Source organism: Cynocephalus volans, chromosome 16 (genome assembly GCF_027409185.1).
Source record: "Cynocephalus volans isolate mCynVol1 chromosome 16, mCynVol1.pri, whole genome shotgun sequence".
Lineage (NCBI taxonomy): Eukaryota > Metazoa > Chordata > Mammalia > Dermoptera > Cynocephalidae > Cynocephalus > Cynocephalus volans.
In genome coordinates, this window is record NC_084475.1 from 5417487 (window position 1) to 5431801 (window position 14315).

At 45.0% G+C, this 14315-nt stretch overlaps 1 protein-coding gene and 1 pseudogene across 1 annotated transcript in view; both read right to left on the minus strand.

Moving 5' to 3' along the window:
- LOC134365101 (leucine-rich repeat-containing protein 37A3-like) overlaps positions 1-8832 on the minus strand; it is a 49778-nt gene extending 40946 nt beyond the window's left edge. Inside the window, exon 1 of the mRNA XM_063081283.1 lies at positions 5246-8832. Coding sequence (XP_062937353.1) covers positions 5246-8832 — 3587 coding nt within the window. The remainder of the gene's footprint in view (positions 1-5245) is intronic.
- A 4011-nt stretch (positions 8833-12843) lies between these two features.
- LOC134365102 (phosphatidylinositol N-acetylglucosaminyltransferase subunit C-like) lies at positions 12844-14163 on the minus strand (annotated as a pseudogene).
- Between the last annotated feature and the right edge of the window lie 152 nt (positions 14164-14315).

A 14315-nucleotide genomic window follows, 5' to 3' on the forward strand; every position in this document is an offset into this window, starting at 1 on the left:
ATGTGGCAGAGGAGGAGCCAAAGATGACATCAGGGACATGGAAGGGGAAGCGGTGGGGTAGACACTGCCAAGGCTGAGCTGCGGGGGACAGAGATGTTTAGACGAGGAGGGGGAAGCATCACTTCTCTGGTCTCAGCTCCCAGTGATTCCACCCACAGCACATTTCCTTTGTGCATCCCTCCAAGTGCTGGCGCTGGTTGTCTGCAGGATGCCCTTGGAGGAAGCCACCTGAAAGGCGCAGAGAGAGGAGCCACGGAGATTATCAAAGATGACGATGGGCTCCCATCTGCTGGTGTATTCATTTGCTAGGGCGGCAGTAACAACAATGTGACTTACACAACAGACACATATTGTCTCACGCTTCTGAAGGCAATGAGTCCCAGACTAAGGTGTCCACAGAGCTGGTTCCTTCTGTGGACTGAGGGAGAATCTGTTCCAGGCCTCCCTCCTAGCTGCTGGGGTTTGCTAGCAATCTTTGCCCTTCCTTGGCTTGTAGAAGCATCAACTCAGTCTCTGTCTTCATCTTCACATGGTGTTCTCCCTGTGTGTGTCTCGGTGTCCAAATTTCCCCTTTTTTATAAGGACACCAATCAGATTAGATTACGGGTCCACCCTATTCTAATATGACATCATCTTAACTAATTATATCGACAATGACCCTATCACCAAATAAGTTGCATTCTCAGGTCCTGGGTGTTAGGACTTCAACATACGAATGACGGTGTGGGAATATTTCAGTCTTTAACAGTTTGGTACCTACTATGTACCAGGCACTGTGTGCATACTTTTCAGTATTACTTCTAACGCTTTAACAGTCCTGTAAGGTGGGTGTTTTCATACCCATGTTACAGAGGATGAAAGCAGGGCTCAGAAAAGTAGAGGGTCTTGCCTGACGTTAGGCAACAGTAAGGCCATCTGAATGCATCACTCAACGTGTGCTGAGAACCTGGGAACTGGCCACTGCAGCACTTCTCCCCTAGGTTCCCAGACAGGAAACTGTCTCTCCATCAACTTTCTCCACATATGCCACCCTGTTTAGAGTAGACTGGCCGAAGTTCACTTAGTTCTGTCAGATTTCAACATGAATCACTCATGAGCTATGATTCTCCAGAGTCAACGTGGCAGGTGGTCTGTGGGTGTGGAGCCTCAGATGGACGGGGGACGCAGGGTGTGTTGGGCTGGAGCTTGGCCCTCTTCTGCACATGCTGTCTTCTTGGCAAGATTCTTCTTCTTCTGAGCTAGTTTGGATGCTGGGAATTCCAAAGTCCAGGGGCCACATCTGGTGAGGGCCTTCTTCATGGTCACCAGCTTATCACATTGCAAGAAGGGGTCATAGTATGGCATATAACGTAGGAGTTTAAGTGAATGGAGTAACTATGTTAAGTATTAGGAACGAAAAATACCTAAGGCATATCATGAAGTGAAAGAATTAATTTGTAGGATGTTACCATTTATGTAAAAAAAAAATAGATAAAACTGCACAACAAAGCTATTTTGCTATGTGTACATATATGGAAGCAAATGCATGGGGAAAGGTCTGGAAGGACATATACAAAACTCAGAGTAGTGCTTACCTCAGGGGTGAGGGATTAGTGCATGAAGAGGGTTTCCACTATACCTGTTACTTCATTTTTACACATAAGAATATAGTCAAGTATAACTAATATAACAAAAAATAAATTTAAATTGTCTGTTATTTTAAAGAGGCCACCAAATTTAATTTTAAATAACCATAAGGCTGCAATCAATAGAGGTTGATTTGGGATATGGAAGGGGAAATACCTTTTCTCAGAGGTACTGACCTCAAAATTCTGGACCAAGAAAGGACTTACAGTGCATGTAGTATTTTGTATTCCTATCTGGAGAGAATATACTCACAGTTTCTCAGTCCAGCGGTATGCTTCCCATGCATGCTTATCAATGGAAGATATAGCGTTTCCTTGGAAATTTCTGTGAAGAAACACAGTTCACATCCTTGAATAGGTAGGAAAAGAATGAACAGAAAAAGTAAAAGAGTCATGGCAACCTCGTGGGGGATATTCAAACACGGAAAACACTAGCTTCTAATTTCCACAGCTATCAGCTTCCCAGTTTGCACAATTAATAAAGAAATAATGTGGGGTCACAGGCACAAACCATGAGGCATCTCCTCAGAATCTTAACTTCCTATCTAACCAATCTTTTGGAAAGATAATGCCAGTTAATTACTCTTTTTTCTAAAAATCACTCTGTGTCTAAACTGACTCCTACAAATTAATGAGAAAATGGTAAATAATTTAATAGAAAAATGGGTAAAAATATATCATTATCAGCAAAGAAGAATAAAGAATCCCCATGCCAAATAACACCAAAGCTTTGGCTAAGAACTCTCTGCAGAAACCTTTCCAGGTACTAGAAGGGTGAGGGCAATTAGAAATTAAAGGGTCTAATGTGCTGACATGGAAAGAACTCTTAGACATACTGTATAGGGAAAAAGCACAAATCACTGAGCAAGAAATAAAGCATCAACTCATTAGGGAAAAAACGGGAAGGAAAGAGATCGAAACGAAGGACGTACACCAAAAAGTCAGGGTTATGTTATGGGAGGGAGTGATGTTGGAGGTAGGGTCCAGGGGCCCCGCAGTCAGCCTCAACCTGCCCAGTCCTCTTACCAGGTTCTTGACTCTGCCACAGGAAAGAATTCAAGGGCAGATTCACAGTAGACAGTGAGAACAAGTTTAATATAACATAAGAAATACAGGTTCCACGGAGAGACTGTGGCATAGCCCAGAGACTGAGCAGGGCCCACACCAAGTTTAACACAAAAGTTAAGTGCAGTACAGACATCAAGTCTATCACAAAAGCTACAAAAACATACTTAAAGTTCAGTACAAAGTGCAGGATGGCTCCAGAGGATGAGCAGCGCTTGCTGAAAGCAAGATAGATACAAAGTAAAACATACACACCTCAGCCAAGTGCAGCCACCTCCAGAGGTTGAGCAGCGCTTGCTGAAAGCAAGTTAGATACAAAGTAAAACATACACACCTCAGCCAAGTGCAGGCACCTCAAGAGGATGAGCAGCTGCTTGCTGAAACCAAGTTAGATACAAAGTAAAACATACACACCTCAGCCAAGTGCAGGCGCCTCCAGGAAAGTGAGCAGCAACAACCAAGCCTTCAGCTGGGATTCGGCTTTTATAGTTTCTCTATCTAATGGATATTCAATTAAGGAGGTAGTTCCCAATTACATGCACCAGAAGGTTCTGTGGTCTCAGCTGAGCACAACCAGCCACTGGATTGCATCAGCCAGTCCTCTGTGGTCTCATTTTCCCCCTGTTGGTGCTAAAAATAGGTCTAATTGGCAACAGTAGCTTTCCTCCAGGGCAGAGCTCAGAGGAGGGGTCTGAGACCTCAGGAAGTGGCTGGAAACCCAGAGGCATGTTCTGAAACCTGAGCCCAGGGAAACTGAGCACATCCTGTATCAGTAGGGTGCAGGGTGGGGGGGCGATAAGAGGTATGGGGGTTCAGATTTTCACATTTTACCCTATATACTTTCATGGCTCTTAAAAAAAAGTGGGAGTGTCTCCATGAATTACACACGTTTAAAAGAAGCTGTTAGATTCCTTATATTCAGTTTCAACTCTGCGGATGACTGAATCCTCACCCTTAACTCTGTCCCTGTCCCGCAGCAACAACTTACTTAGTTTATATACACGATTTCCCCTGGGGAGGGGCAGAAACAAGTCAAAAGAAATACCGGTCTGCTCATGTGCCTAGTGGACACTTGCACTCAGCCAGAAGCCTTCTGGTTGCTTTATGCTCACCGATAATAAAAGATGCCTAAAGCTGAACTCATCTCCCTCAAACTGGCTCTCCTTCCCACCTGTCACGTTTCCACCTGTCATACCACCATCCTTCTCCTCGTTTTCCAGGACAGAATCTTTGAAGTTATATTTGATTCTTCTCTTTCCTGTACACCCCATCGCCCAACTCTTTAGTCAGTTACTAAGTCCCATCTGTTCTTTTTTGAGATGCTCCCAGGATTTTCTTTGCACTCTTACCACAACCACTCTGATTCCGACCCTTTCCACACCACTCCTAGATTTTGTTACAGCTTTCTATTTAGTCTCCCTCTATTAAGCTTCCCCTTCTAGATCACTCTAAATATGTATTCTACGTTAGTCCTCCTGTTTTAATCATTTATCTGTTTTGCTTAAAAATTTCAATGGCTCTCCATCTCTCTTTGTGTAACTTTCAAAGCCCTATAGTTGATATTCAAGCTTTTTCATAATCATTGCTTCTTAACCCAATTCTTTGCAGCCAATTATCTACTAAATTTTGATCATTCCTGCAGCCATGGCTTTGCCTAGGCCGTACTCACTATTTTTTATCTTTTTAACAAATTATAGCCACTCTTTAAATCCCTAGTAAAGTTTTAGCTTACCCATGCAACTTTCCCTGATCCCTACACCTCAGTGATTACAAATTCTGGTGAATTACAGCTACTGTCTGCATCTAATTTAGCACTTAATTATATGTCACCTCCCTTTTTATGCCTAGTCTGTTTCTTCCCACCTATCATGGTCACATTCTGGAGACAATGTCATACTTCTGTGGCTCCCACAGTAGTTAGCCCTGGATTGGGTACAAAATGGCTGTTATCTATAGAAAGCCAGGGACAAAGATGTGTTCTCAACATAACTAAGGGACTGAACAATAATAATATTAATGACTGCCACTCATATGTATGCTAGGCATTGATATTATATATTGACTCATGTAAATCTCACAACAATTCTATGAAATGGTAACTATCATAATCCCCATTTTACAGATGAGGAAACTGAGTCACAGAACTAAATAACTCACCCAAGTTCACAAAGCTAATAAATGACAAAGCCAGGCAATCTGGCTCCAGACTCTGCTCTTAACCACTTTGTTGTCTCATCACTAAGGACATGGGGAGAGACACCCTGCTGTAAAGAGTGCGGCTCAAAAATGGGAGGAGAGCAGAGGTTAAGAAATGTTATTGCGGAGATAAAGAAAAACAGAATTAAAGAAAGAGTCAGGGCAATCACAAGTGAAAGCCTGGAAAGGGGGCACAACCATAAGGAGAGTGAGGATAAGGGGAAGTTGACAAGCCAAAGGTAAAATCAGAAAGTCGGTCAAAGTGGATTGGGAAGATGAGAAAGGCCTAGAAGACCTCAAGGAAAAGGCTGCCGTGCCAAGCAGGAGGGAGTGAACGAATGAGAAAAGGCGATCCTTACACGACGGCGAAGGTGCTGTTGTAGGTCTTCGGCTGTAGCACAGGCACTCGGCGGAGCCTCTGCTCTGGGCTGAGACCAGTACAGGACAGTGTCTCGTCTCTGCAGACACAGAGCTCACAGAGGTTGATGCTCTCCATGGCATTCTTTTCTGGGGTGTAATTTTCAGAAGACACCAATGGATGCTGAGTTGTAGTAAGTTCCACATCCAAAGGTTGAGCTGTGACTGGAGTCAGGTTCGGATGCTGAGTCTGCACCTGCTGTGGATGTGGAGCTGTGCTCTTCTCCAGGGCTGTAGAGTACTCAGCCTCTGTAGTAGATACTGAAGTTACAGTAAGCTCCAGGTCTAAAGGCCAAACTGCAACATTGCGTGACGTTGGTTGCTGAGCTTGATCCTGTCCTGGTTTTGAAACTGTCACCTCCTGGTACACTGGAGGTTGAGCTGCAACCTCCTTAGGTGGTTCTGGAGGCTGAGTTGCGGTCTCCTGCCTGGTGGGAGAAGGTTTCAGCTCTGTGGTATGTTCTGTAGTTGTGGTAAGTTCCAGGTCCAAAGGTTTAACTGTGACTTGCGTCAACTTTGGATGCTGAGTCTGGTCCTGGTGTGGATGTGGAGCTGTAGTCTTCTTCAGTGCTGTAGAATGTTCAGCCTCCATAGTGGGTACTGGAGTTATGGTAAGTGCCAGATCGAAAGGTTGAGCTGTGACTGGAGTCGGGTTCGGATGCTGAGTCTGAACCTGGTCTGGACGTGGATATGTTACCTCGGGAGGCTTTGCAGAAGGAGCTGTAGTCTTCTTTAGGGCTGTAGAATGTTCAGCCTCCACACTGGGTTCTGGAGTTATGGTAACCTCCACATCCAAAGGTTGAACTGTGATACTGGTCGTTGGATTCGGACCTTGATCCTGACTTGGTGCTGGAACCGTCATCTCATAATTCATTGGAGGTTGACCTACAACTTCCTTAGATGGCTCTGGAGGCTGAGCTGGGGCCAACTGCTGTGTCAGGGAGGATTCCACCACCACAGAGGGCTCTGCAGCCTGAGCTGGGATCTCCTGCAGAACTGGAGAAGGTTCTGCCTCCTTTGGGGCACCTGGAGGCTGAGGAAGGGCCTCGTGATAGACTGGAGATGGTTCTACCTTCTCAGGGAGTTCTGCAGGTTGAGATGGGGCCACCTGCTGAGCTGGAGAAGGTTCTACCTCTTTAGGTGGCTCTGAGGGTGGAGCTGCAGCCTCCTGGGGGACTGGAGAAGGTTCGGCCTCTTTAGGGGGTTCTAGTTGCAGACCTGGAGTCTCCTGGTGGGATGGTTCAACCTCCTTAGAGGGCTCTGGTGGCCCAGCAGGGGCCTCCTGTTGCACTGGAGAAAGGCCTACCTCCTTAAGAGGATCTGGACTCTGAGCTGTGGCCTCTTGCTGGGCTACATCAAATTCAATGTTTTCAAGGGAATCTGGAGTTTGGGAGTAAGGATGGGATTGGACTGGATAAAATTCAACCTGCTCAGTGGGAACTGAAGGCTTAGCAGGGCCCTCCTGCTGGAGTGGAGAAGGTTCAACCTCTGCACTAGGCTCTGGAGTAGTCATGGTGAGCTCCACATCCACATGTGTAACTGTTGTACTAGGCAGTGTTGAATCATGACTTCTGAATATATAAGAGAGTTCTAGAGGTGAAAATGTCTTCTCATCATCCAATGGAAGATGAACTGAGTCTTCGACAGAGGGTGCTAGAGGCTGGGTTGGGTGCTCCTGCTGGACTGCTGGAGGTTCGGCACCCACAGGGGGCTCTGGAGGCAGAGCTGGGGCCTCCTGCTGCACTGCAGAAGGTTCTGCCTCCTCGGTGGTCTGTTCATGCTCAGCCGCAGGCTCCTGCTGGGCCACAGAAGGTTCTGCCTCCTCATTGGTCTGTGCATGCTCAGCCGCAGCCTCCTGCTGGGCCGCAGAAGGTTCTGCCTCCTCGGTGGTCTGTTCATGCTCAGCCGCAGGCTCCTGCTGGGCCGCAGAAGGTTCTGCCTCCTTGGTGGTCTGTGCATGCTCAGTCGCAGCCTCCTGCTGCACTGCAGAAGGTTCTGCCTGCTCGGTGGTCTGTTCATGCTCAGACGCAGCCTCCTGCTGGGCCGCAGAAGGTTCTGCCTCCTCGTTGGTCTGTGCATGCTCAGCCGCAGCCTCCTGCTGCACTGCAGAAGGTTCTGCCTGCTCGGTGGTCTGTTCATGCTCAGCCGCAGCCTCCTGCTGGGCCGCAGAAGGTTCTGCCTCCTCGGTGGTCTGTGCATGCTCAGCCGCAGCCTCCTGCTGGGCTGGAGAGGGCTCCTCATCCTTCATAGATTCTTGAGATTGACCTGAAGCCTCTTGTTGAGATGGCAAAGGTTCAACCTCTTCGGGAGGCCCTGGAGGCAGAGTTGGGGCCTCCTGCTGGGTTGTAGAAGGTTCCACATCATTAGTTGGCACTGAGGGCTGAGCAGTAGACTCGTGGTAAGTTGGAAAAGTTCCCACCTCTGCAGCAGGTTCTGCTGTTATGGTAATCTGCAGATCTGGAGGTTTAGTAGTGGTACCAAGCAAGCTTAAATGCTGACTTTGTTGGTGACCTAGAGGTAAAACCGTCATTTCATGATGCTCTGGAGACTGAGCTGGTTGCTCCTGCTGGGTTTGAGAAAGTTCACTCTCCTCAGGAGACTCAGAAGTCTGAGCTGCCTGCTCCTGCTCACTGGGAAAAGGTTTGGCCTCCACAGCAGGGCCTGGAGGCTGAGCTAGGGCCTCCTGTTGGGTTGAAGCTTCTTCCTGCTCAGGAGGCTGTGGAGGCTGAGCTGGGTCTTGCTGGGGTGGAGAGGATTGGATCTCTTCAGGGAGCTCTAGGTTTTGAGATAGAGCCTCTTGCTGTAATTGATTAGTTTCAACTGGCTCGGGGGCCTCTAGATGCTCATCTGGGTCCTTCTGGGATTCTCGAGGAAATTCAGGATAATCTATATCCATACTTGAAAATCCATTATCATCCTGCAAGATTTGTTTCGGATGCTTAGGTTTTGATGCAAATGTGTCTGGAATTCCAAGAATCTCAGCAAGCCGCGGATGCTGAGTGAGATCTCTCTTCAGGGGTGAAACAACAAACTTGGTTGCTTTTGAATTCTCACTATCTACGGTTCGAATCTTACTTTTCAGTCCAAGAGGCAGAACCAGGGCCTGATTCTGTTCCCAGTCTTGCCCTGGAACCATGTCTGGGAGCCTTTGTGGCCGAGCCAGCTTGTCACGCAGATCCCGATGCAGAACCGCAAACCGATCTGGCTCCGGGGGCAGTTCTTGAACTGAATCTGGGCCCAGCGATGGAATCAGCTTCTTGGCCACTTCCTGAGACCGGACCAACATCTGGAAGGCAGAAGAGGATCCCAGGTAATCAAAGCTCCCTGGGGCTGCTGGGCATTTAAACGCATGGGGTGATCCAGGTGGCAGTTCAGAGGAGCGCAAAGACCAAGTCTCAGTCGGCTCTGGGGGGATGGAGGTCAGTGGGACAGGGCACCCGGCCCACTCCGAAAGGGGAGCCACCTGAACTAGCATCCATAAGGGTGCAAACGTCAGAAGCCAGAGGGCCCAAAAGCGCAACTGGGACATCATATAAATAAATAGAAGCTCTGGGGCACAGTGACCCAGACCAATCAGGTAACTTGCTCACTGAGTGGCAACAGAACCCTTATGGCAGTCCCTGCCATGAGCACGCCCTGAGCAGCTGTAGCCACACCCCTGGCCCACCCTTCATTTATGACATCACTATCACTGACAACCTTTACTAGGCTCTGGCCCACAAGGGTGAGCCTTGTCCCGTAATCAAGGGGCTCAAGCCTCCCTGCCCCCTGCAGAGGTGACAGTCACCTCCTGCTGGAACAGCCCCTCACTTCCTTAGCGAGGCAGGATTTGGGTCACAGACCCAGATAGCCCTGGGCCTCCAGCAGTCCACTGGGGTGGGGGGCTGCAGGGCATCCAAGGGAGTCACAGGGCCTCTCCTCTCGGGATATTCAGAAGTGCTGCTGTGCTTCTGACAGCCTGGACTCCGCCTCTTCCAAACTGAAATATGAGAGACCTTCTTCCCCTTGGCCATACGGCTTCCAAGAAAATGTCAATGTGAATGCCAAGATTAAGCATTAACCCTGGTCTACATTACCAGGTAGCTGGATTATCCTACCAGTTTGTATGTCCCTCTAACTCATGTCCCTTCTCTCTTTCCCAATAACACCAGATTAATATTCCCAAAGTGGTGCTTTCATTACTTTGTTCTGCTCAAAAACTCTTCTGCTCATATAATGTCTATTCATTACCAACTCATTGAATTTAAACTTCTCAGCCTGGATGTTAATCTCCCTACAACCTGCTTCTGCCTGGCTCATAAACCTTCTCTCTTCTTCCTGTCAATCCCATTCTGGCCACTGCTGTAAATATTCTACTGTCCTCTTTGTTCTCTTCTCCCGAACCCCATTCTCAACTCTGATCTTTGGCTCATGCCATTCCATGCCAAGAACATTCTTTCTCTTCTCTGTCAATTCAAACTCTTCCCATCTTCTAAGGCTTTAAATTGTACTTCTTCAACAAGCCTTTCCCAGTTTTCTAGCCTGCAAGGATTTCTCTTTCCTGAATTCCTTTATTATTACAAGGGTAGTTTGAAAACTTCATGGAAAAATATAATTAAAAGATAATATAAACCTTTCCACAAACTTTTTAAAGTACACTCATATCTGCACAATCACATACATATTGACTTGCCACATTATCCAATTTTTCCTGTTAAGCATTATTTTCTCAATGAGATTAGACTCCTCCAAAGATTAGGGGTTATGTCTTTGTTCCTCAGTTATGCCATTTGAAAATGCCGTGTCTTACCTGCCAGGACCCTGAATGATACAGTCTCCTTTCTTGTCTTACTCTTAAATGTCTTGTTCTCTTTTCTTCTTAATCAGGCACATGAGACCAAACTATATCTTACTGGTCTTTCAGAGAAGTGGCTTTTGGATTCATTGATCACTGTCTTGCACTATGTTTTCTCTTTTGTTAATTTTTATTTTTACCTATATTAATTTCCACCTCATAGATTTTTGTTTATTCCTTTGTGGTTGCTCCTCCCCCCACCCCACCTAGGGAGGGGTGCTTGGTTTCTTTCTGGCTTTCTGCTTTAATAATGAAGAAGTTTAATGCATCCTTTTAGTTTCATTATGAGGAGTTCTCTATTACTTTCTACTAGAAAGCTTGTAATTGATGCAAGGATTATCTAGGAGTATATTTCTTAATTTTCTTTTCTTTTTTATTACATTTTAAGTTTAGAGTTATGATCACATAATGTGTCCTCTAAGATGTTAAAGAGAATCTTTATCTTGTTAAAGTTTTTATTATGATCTTATCATATTTTTGTAAATCTGTAGGTATATGAAAAATAATGTCTAGTCTCTAGAGAACACACAGAGTTCTATATATATTAGGAAACCAAGTTTATTAGTTGTATTGTTTAATTGCTTTATGTCTTTAATTGTATTTTGTCTACTAGATCTTCCCATTTTAAAAGATCTGAAGTCTGAGGTTTATAAAATTGCATTTTTATAAAATTCTTCTCGCATGTCTAATATTCTTTGCTTTATGTTTAACTGTGTGGTATTTACAGATTTATGACTGTTATAACATTCTTCATAAATTTTGCCGTTTGATATCCCTCTTATTTACATCCTTTTGATGCTTTAAATCTTACTTTGTTCAATATTACTGTTGTCAGTATTGATTTCTTCTTGTTTGCATTTGCCTTGTATATCATTGCCCATTCCTTATTTTCAATATTCTTTATTATTTGATTGAAGTATATTTCCTGAAAACATCATATAGCTGGGTGTTTGAAAACCCATCTGACAATTTTTCCCTTTAATTGGGAAATTTCAGTTTGTTCAGACTTGGTATAATACTGTATATACTTAATTATATATGTTTCAATTTATTTTATGTTTATTATTTGTTTTCCACTATTGTTTTCTCTTTTTCTCCTCATGGTTAGTATTACTGGTTTGTGCAATTGTCACTCATTATATTTGGTTTCTTCCTAATTCACTTTGAAGTTCCAGAGGAGTTTCTCATTCCTGTAATTCTTCCATTCCCTTTCCTCTCATTCACTATCATACTTACATATGACAACTACGACTGGCAACAAAATACTGCTTTATTCCCCCTCAAGATATCCTTTCTCATCAGATACTTTATTTCACCTCATTTCTTCCCCACCACACACACACAATCCCAGGAGGCCGAAACTGTGGGAAAACTCTTACTCCTTTCACCACTTCCCCCGATCTCCAGCTTGAGATTTTTGGAATATCTTTACTTCCGCAACAATACGTTCCCAAGTTTCACGAACAATCAGCTCCCAGGTTTTCCTGAGGTAATTTAATACATATTAGAATTTCTCTTATATCATCTCTCTTCTATTTCAAGAGTTGTTATTTACCACTTAATATTCCATATTCTACAGCAGATTACTTTTGAACATATAGAGAGGAAGGAAACTTCTGTTCTGGCGTCCCTGCACTTTCACCACCTCAGGAGCACGGACATTTCTGTTTTCCTCCTTCTTGGCCTTTTAAGAGTCATGGAAACTGGGAACACCCTCATGCTGGCCTTTACTGACCTTCATCAGGGTCTTCAGGATTTCAAGTGCCAAGCTCTTTCCAGCTGATTTCCAGCTCTGTTCCCACACTCTGACACTTCTCTGGTGTTTCCTAGTCCATGTGGGACAGAGTCCCGTGACCATTTTTCCTCTAGGGCAAAATCAGAGCCCAAGGCTTGACATATCCCTAGCAGCCTGTAGAAAACAGTATGTTCAACTATCAAAATGCAAACAGCCTGGAGATGGTAGGAAAAGGGACATGAGCCATATTCAAGTCTTCCTATTTGCAGAAGCCCTTCCAAAATTTTGATTAAAGAAAACATAAAAGAACAAGAATAACATTATAGGTAAAGGAAATTTTCTCTTGTCACACAGAATGCTTTAATTCCTGCTAATAGATTCCTCCTCTGTCGAGGTGAATTTGGGGTAATTTAATGGAAGAGAACTCCCTGAGGGCCTAGTTCTCAGTGGAAGTCCCCAATTAAATGCCCTATGGTAGCGAGCCCTTTCATCTTGAGTCAGAATTTTCCCAGTTATAAACCAGCTGGGCAAACAAAACAACAGAAGGATAAAGTTGAATCCTCACCCTAGCAACCCATATACAAAGCCAGACAAAAAAATACTAATCCCCTTCAAAGATCCTATCTTTTCTTCCACGATGAGCTTGGTTACCAATAATAGTCCAGTTGAATCAACACACATTTTCCATACTGTCCGGTCCTATAGCTGGTGTTGACACAGAAATTATTAGATGCCAGGAATACTTTAAGTGATACAGATTAAAAGTCTAAAAATTCTTCTCAGCACAGAGTTAGCAACATTACTGACAATTGATATACTTTTCTGGCCATTCTACTGGTACTTTGTGCGTACTCAAAAAGAAGTTTGTTGATTTGCAGCAAAAAAAAAAAAAACAAGTGACAATTAAAAAGTGGGCAAAGGAGTTAAATAGGCATTTCTCTTTAAAAAAAAATTTTTTTAATAAACAGGAACAACATTTGTTATAGTGAATAATAAATGAGAGGCAATAATTCAAGAGGGCAACAGAAAGCTTTTTCACCCACAAAATAACAAAGGATAAACACCTTCACCACCAAGCCTTTGGGTAATTTTCTCTTTTGATCTCTGCTCTCTCACCCACATTAGCATGCTGCTTCCAGAATGGAACTCTGCTTTCAAATTTTATACTAGTTAGAAGAGTAGTCTATCAGCTTTCCTTAATAATATAATGGAGGTCCCTAACTTAGCTAAGGAACCTGGACAAGTCTTCCTTGATTTCAGCTTCATCCCAAAGCCCATGAATGTTTTCTTTAAGGGCTGGCCCCGTGGCTCACTGGGGAGAGTGCGGCGCTGGTAGTGCTGAGGCAGTGGGTTCAGATCCTATTTAGGGATGGCCAGTGCGCTCACCGGCTGAGCATGGTGCAGACAGCACCGTGCTGAGGGTTGCCATCCCACCAGTCTAAAAGAAAAAAAAAGCTGCAGGCAAATGAGGTAGGAATGGCAAACATATGAAATGGAAACCAGCAGAAGGGCAAAGAGTATAGTTCCCACAGCACTAGTGGACAGCAGGCCTCCCAAGGCTGAGAATGCAAAAGGCAGTGTGACCCCTACACAGCTGCAAGGAGTACATGCCTTCAGTTTCTTCTGCAACATGGGCAACTATCTGGATGGCAAATGTCACCATGATGAAGGCATGCAGGGACGGGGGAAGCCATGAAGCCAGGCAGACAAGCAAAGATAGCCATTTTAAAGGACAGTGTGCTGGATACAATGGCAGCATTGGCACTATAGTCGAAGAAGATGAGGTGGCCTAATAGCATGAAGACTGACACGGCGTAGATGGCGTCAGTGCTAACAGACTCTGTCAGGGTCTTCAGCACTGGTGAAAAACCATAAGTGAAAGTAATGAAGACTAGGGCACTCTTCAAGTCAGCCCACCGGGTCTGCTCGCTCTTCTTCCGCCCTTCACCTCCATCAATGAGATCAAACAAAACATACCCAATCAGTGAAGAAGCCAGGCCAGTCCCAAAAAGCCAGCGGGGGGCCAGAAGACCCTCAGCCATATACCATCATATAACCACAAACACACAGACGCTGCACAGCTGCTGTATCACCACACTGGATACAAATACCACAGCCCAATATTGGTATTTCTGGGCACAGTTGGTTGTCCGGAGCTCCTCCAGGAACCTTCGGTCCACGTAGTTATCAGGGAAGGGCTGTCGCTCATACAAGACCTTCTGCCACTTGGCCTCCTTGGTGTTAGTTACAGGTTCGGCACACGTTCCCCTTGCCTTCAAACTCAGGCCAGTTCAACCTCCCTTGAAGAAGTCCATGTGGCTCTCATTCCTCATGAAGTTTTGAAATAAGACCTCTCTGGAAATTCCACGCTGTGCTGCGTTGATATTCTACCAGCCTGTCCTTGTTTTCAAAGGCAGCAGTCCAGGATAGGCCTGCAATAGAT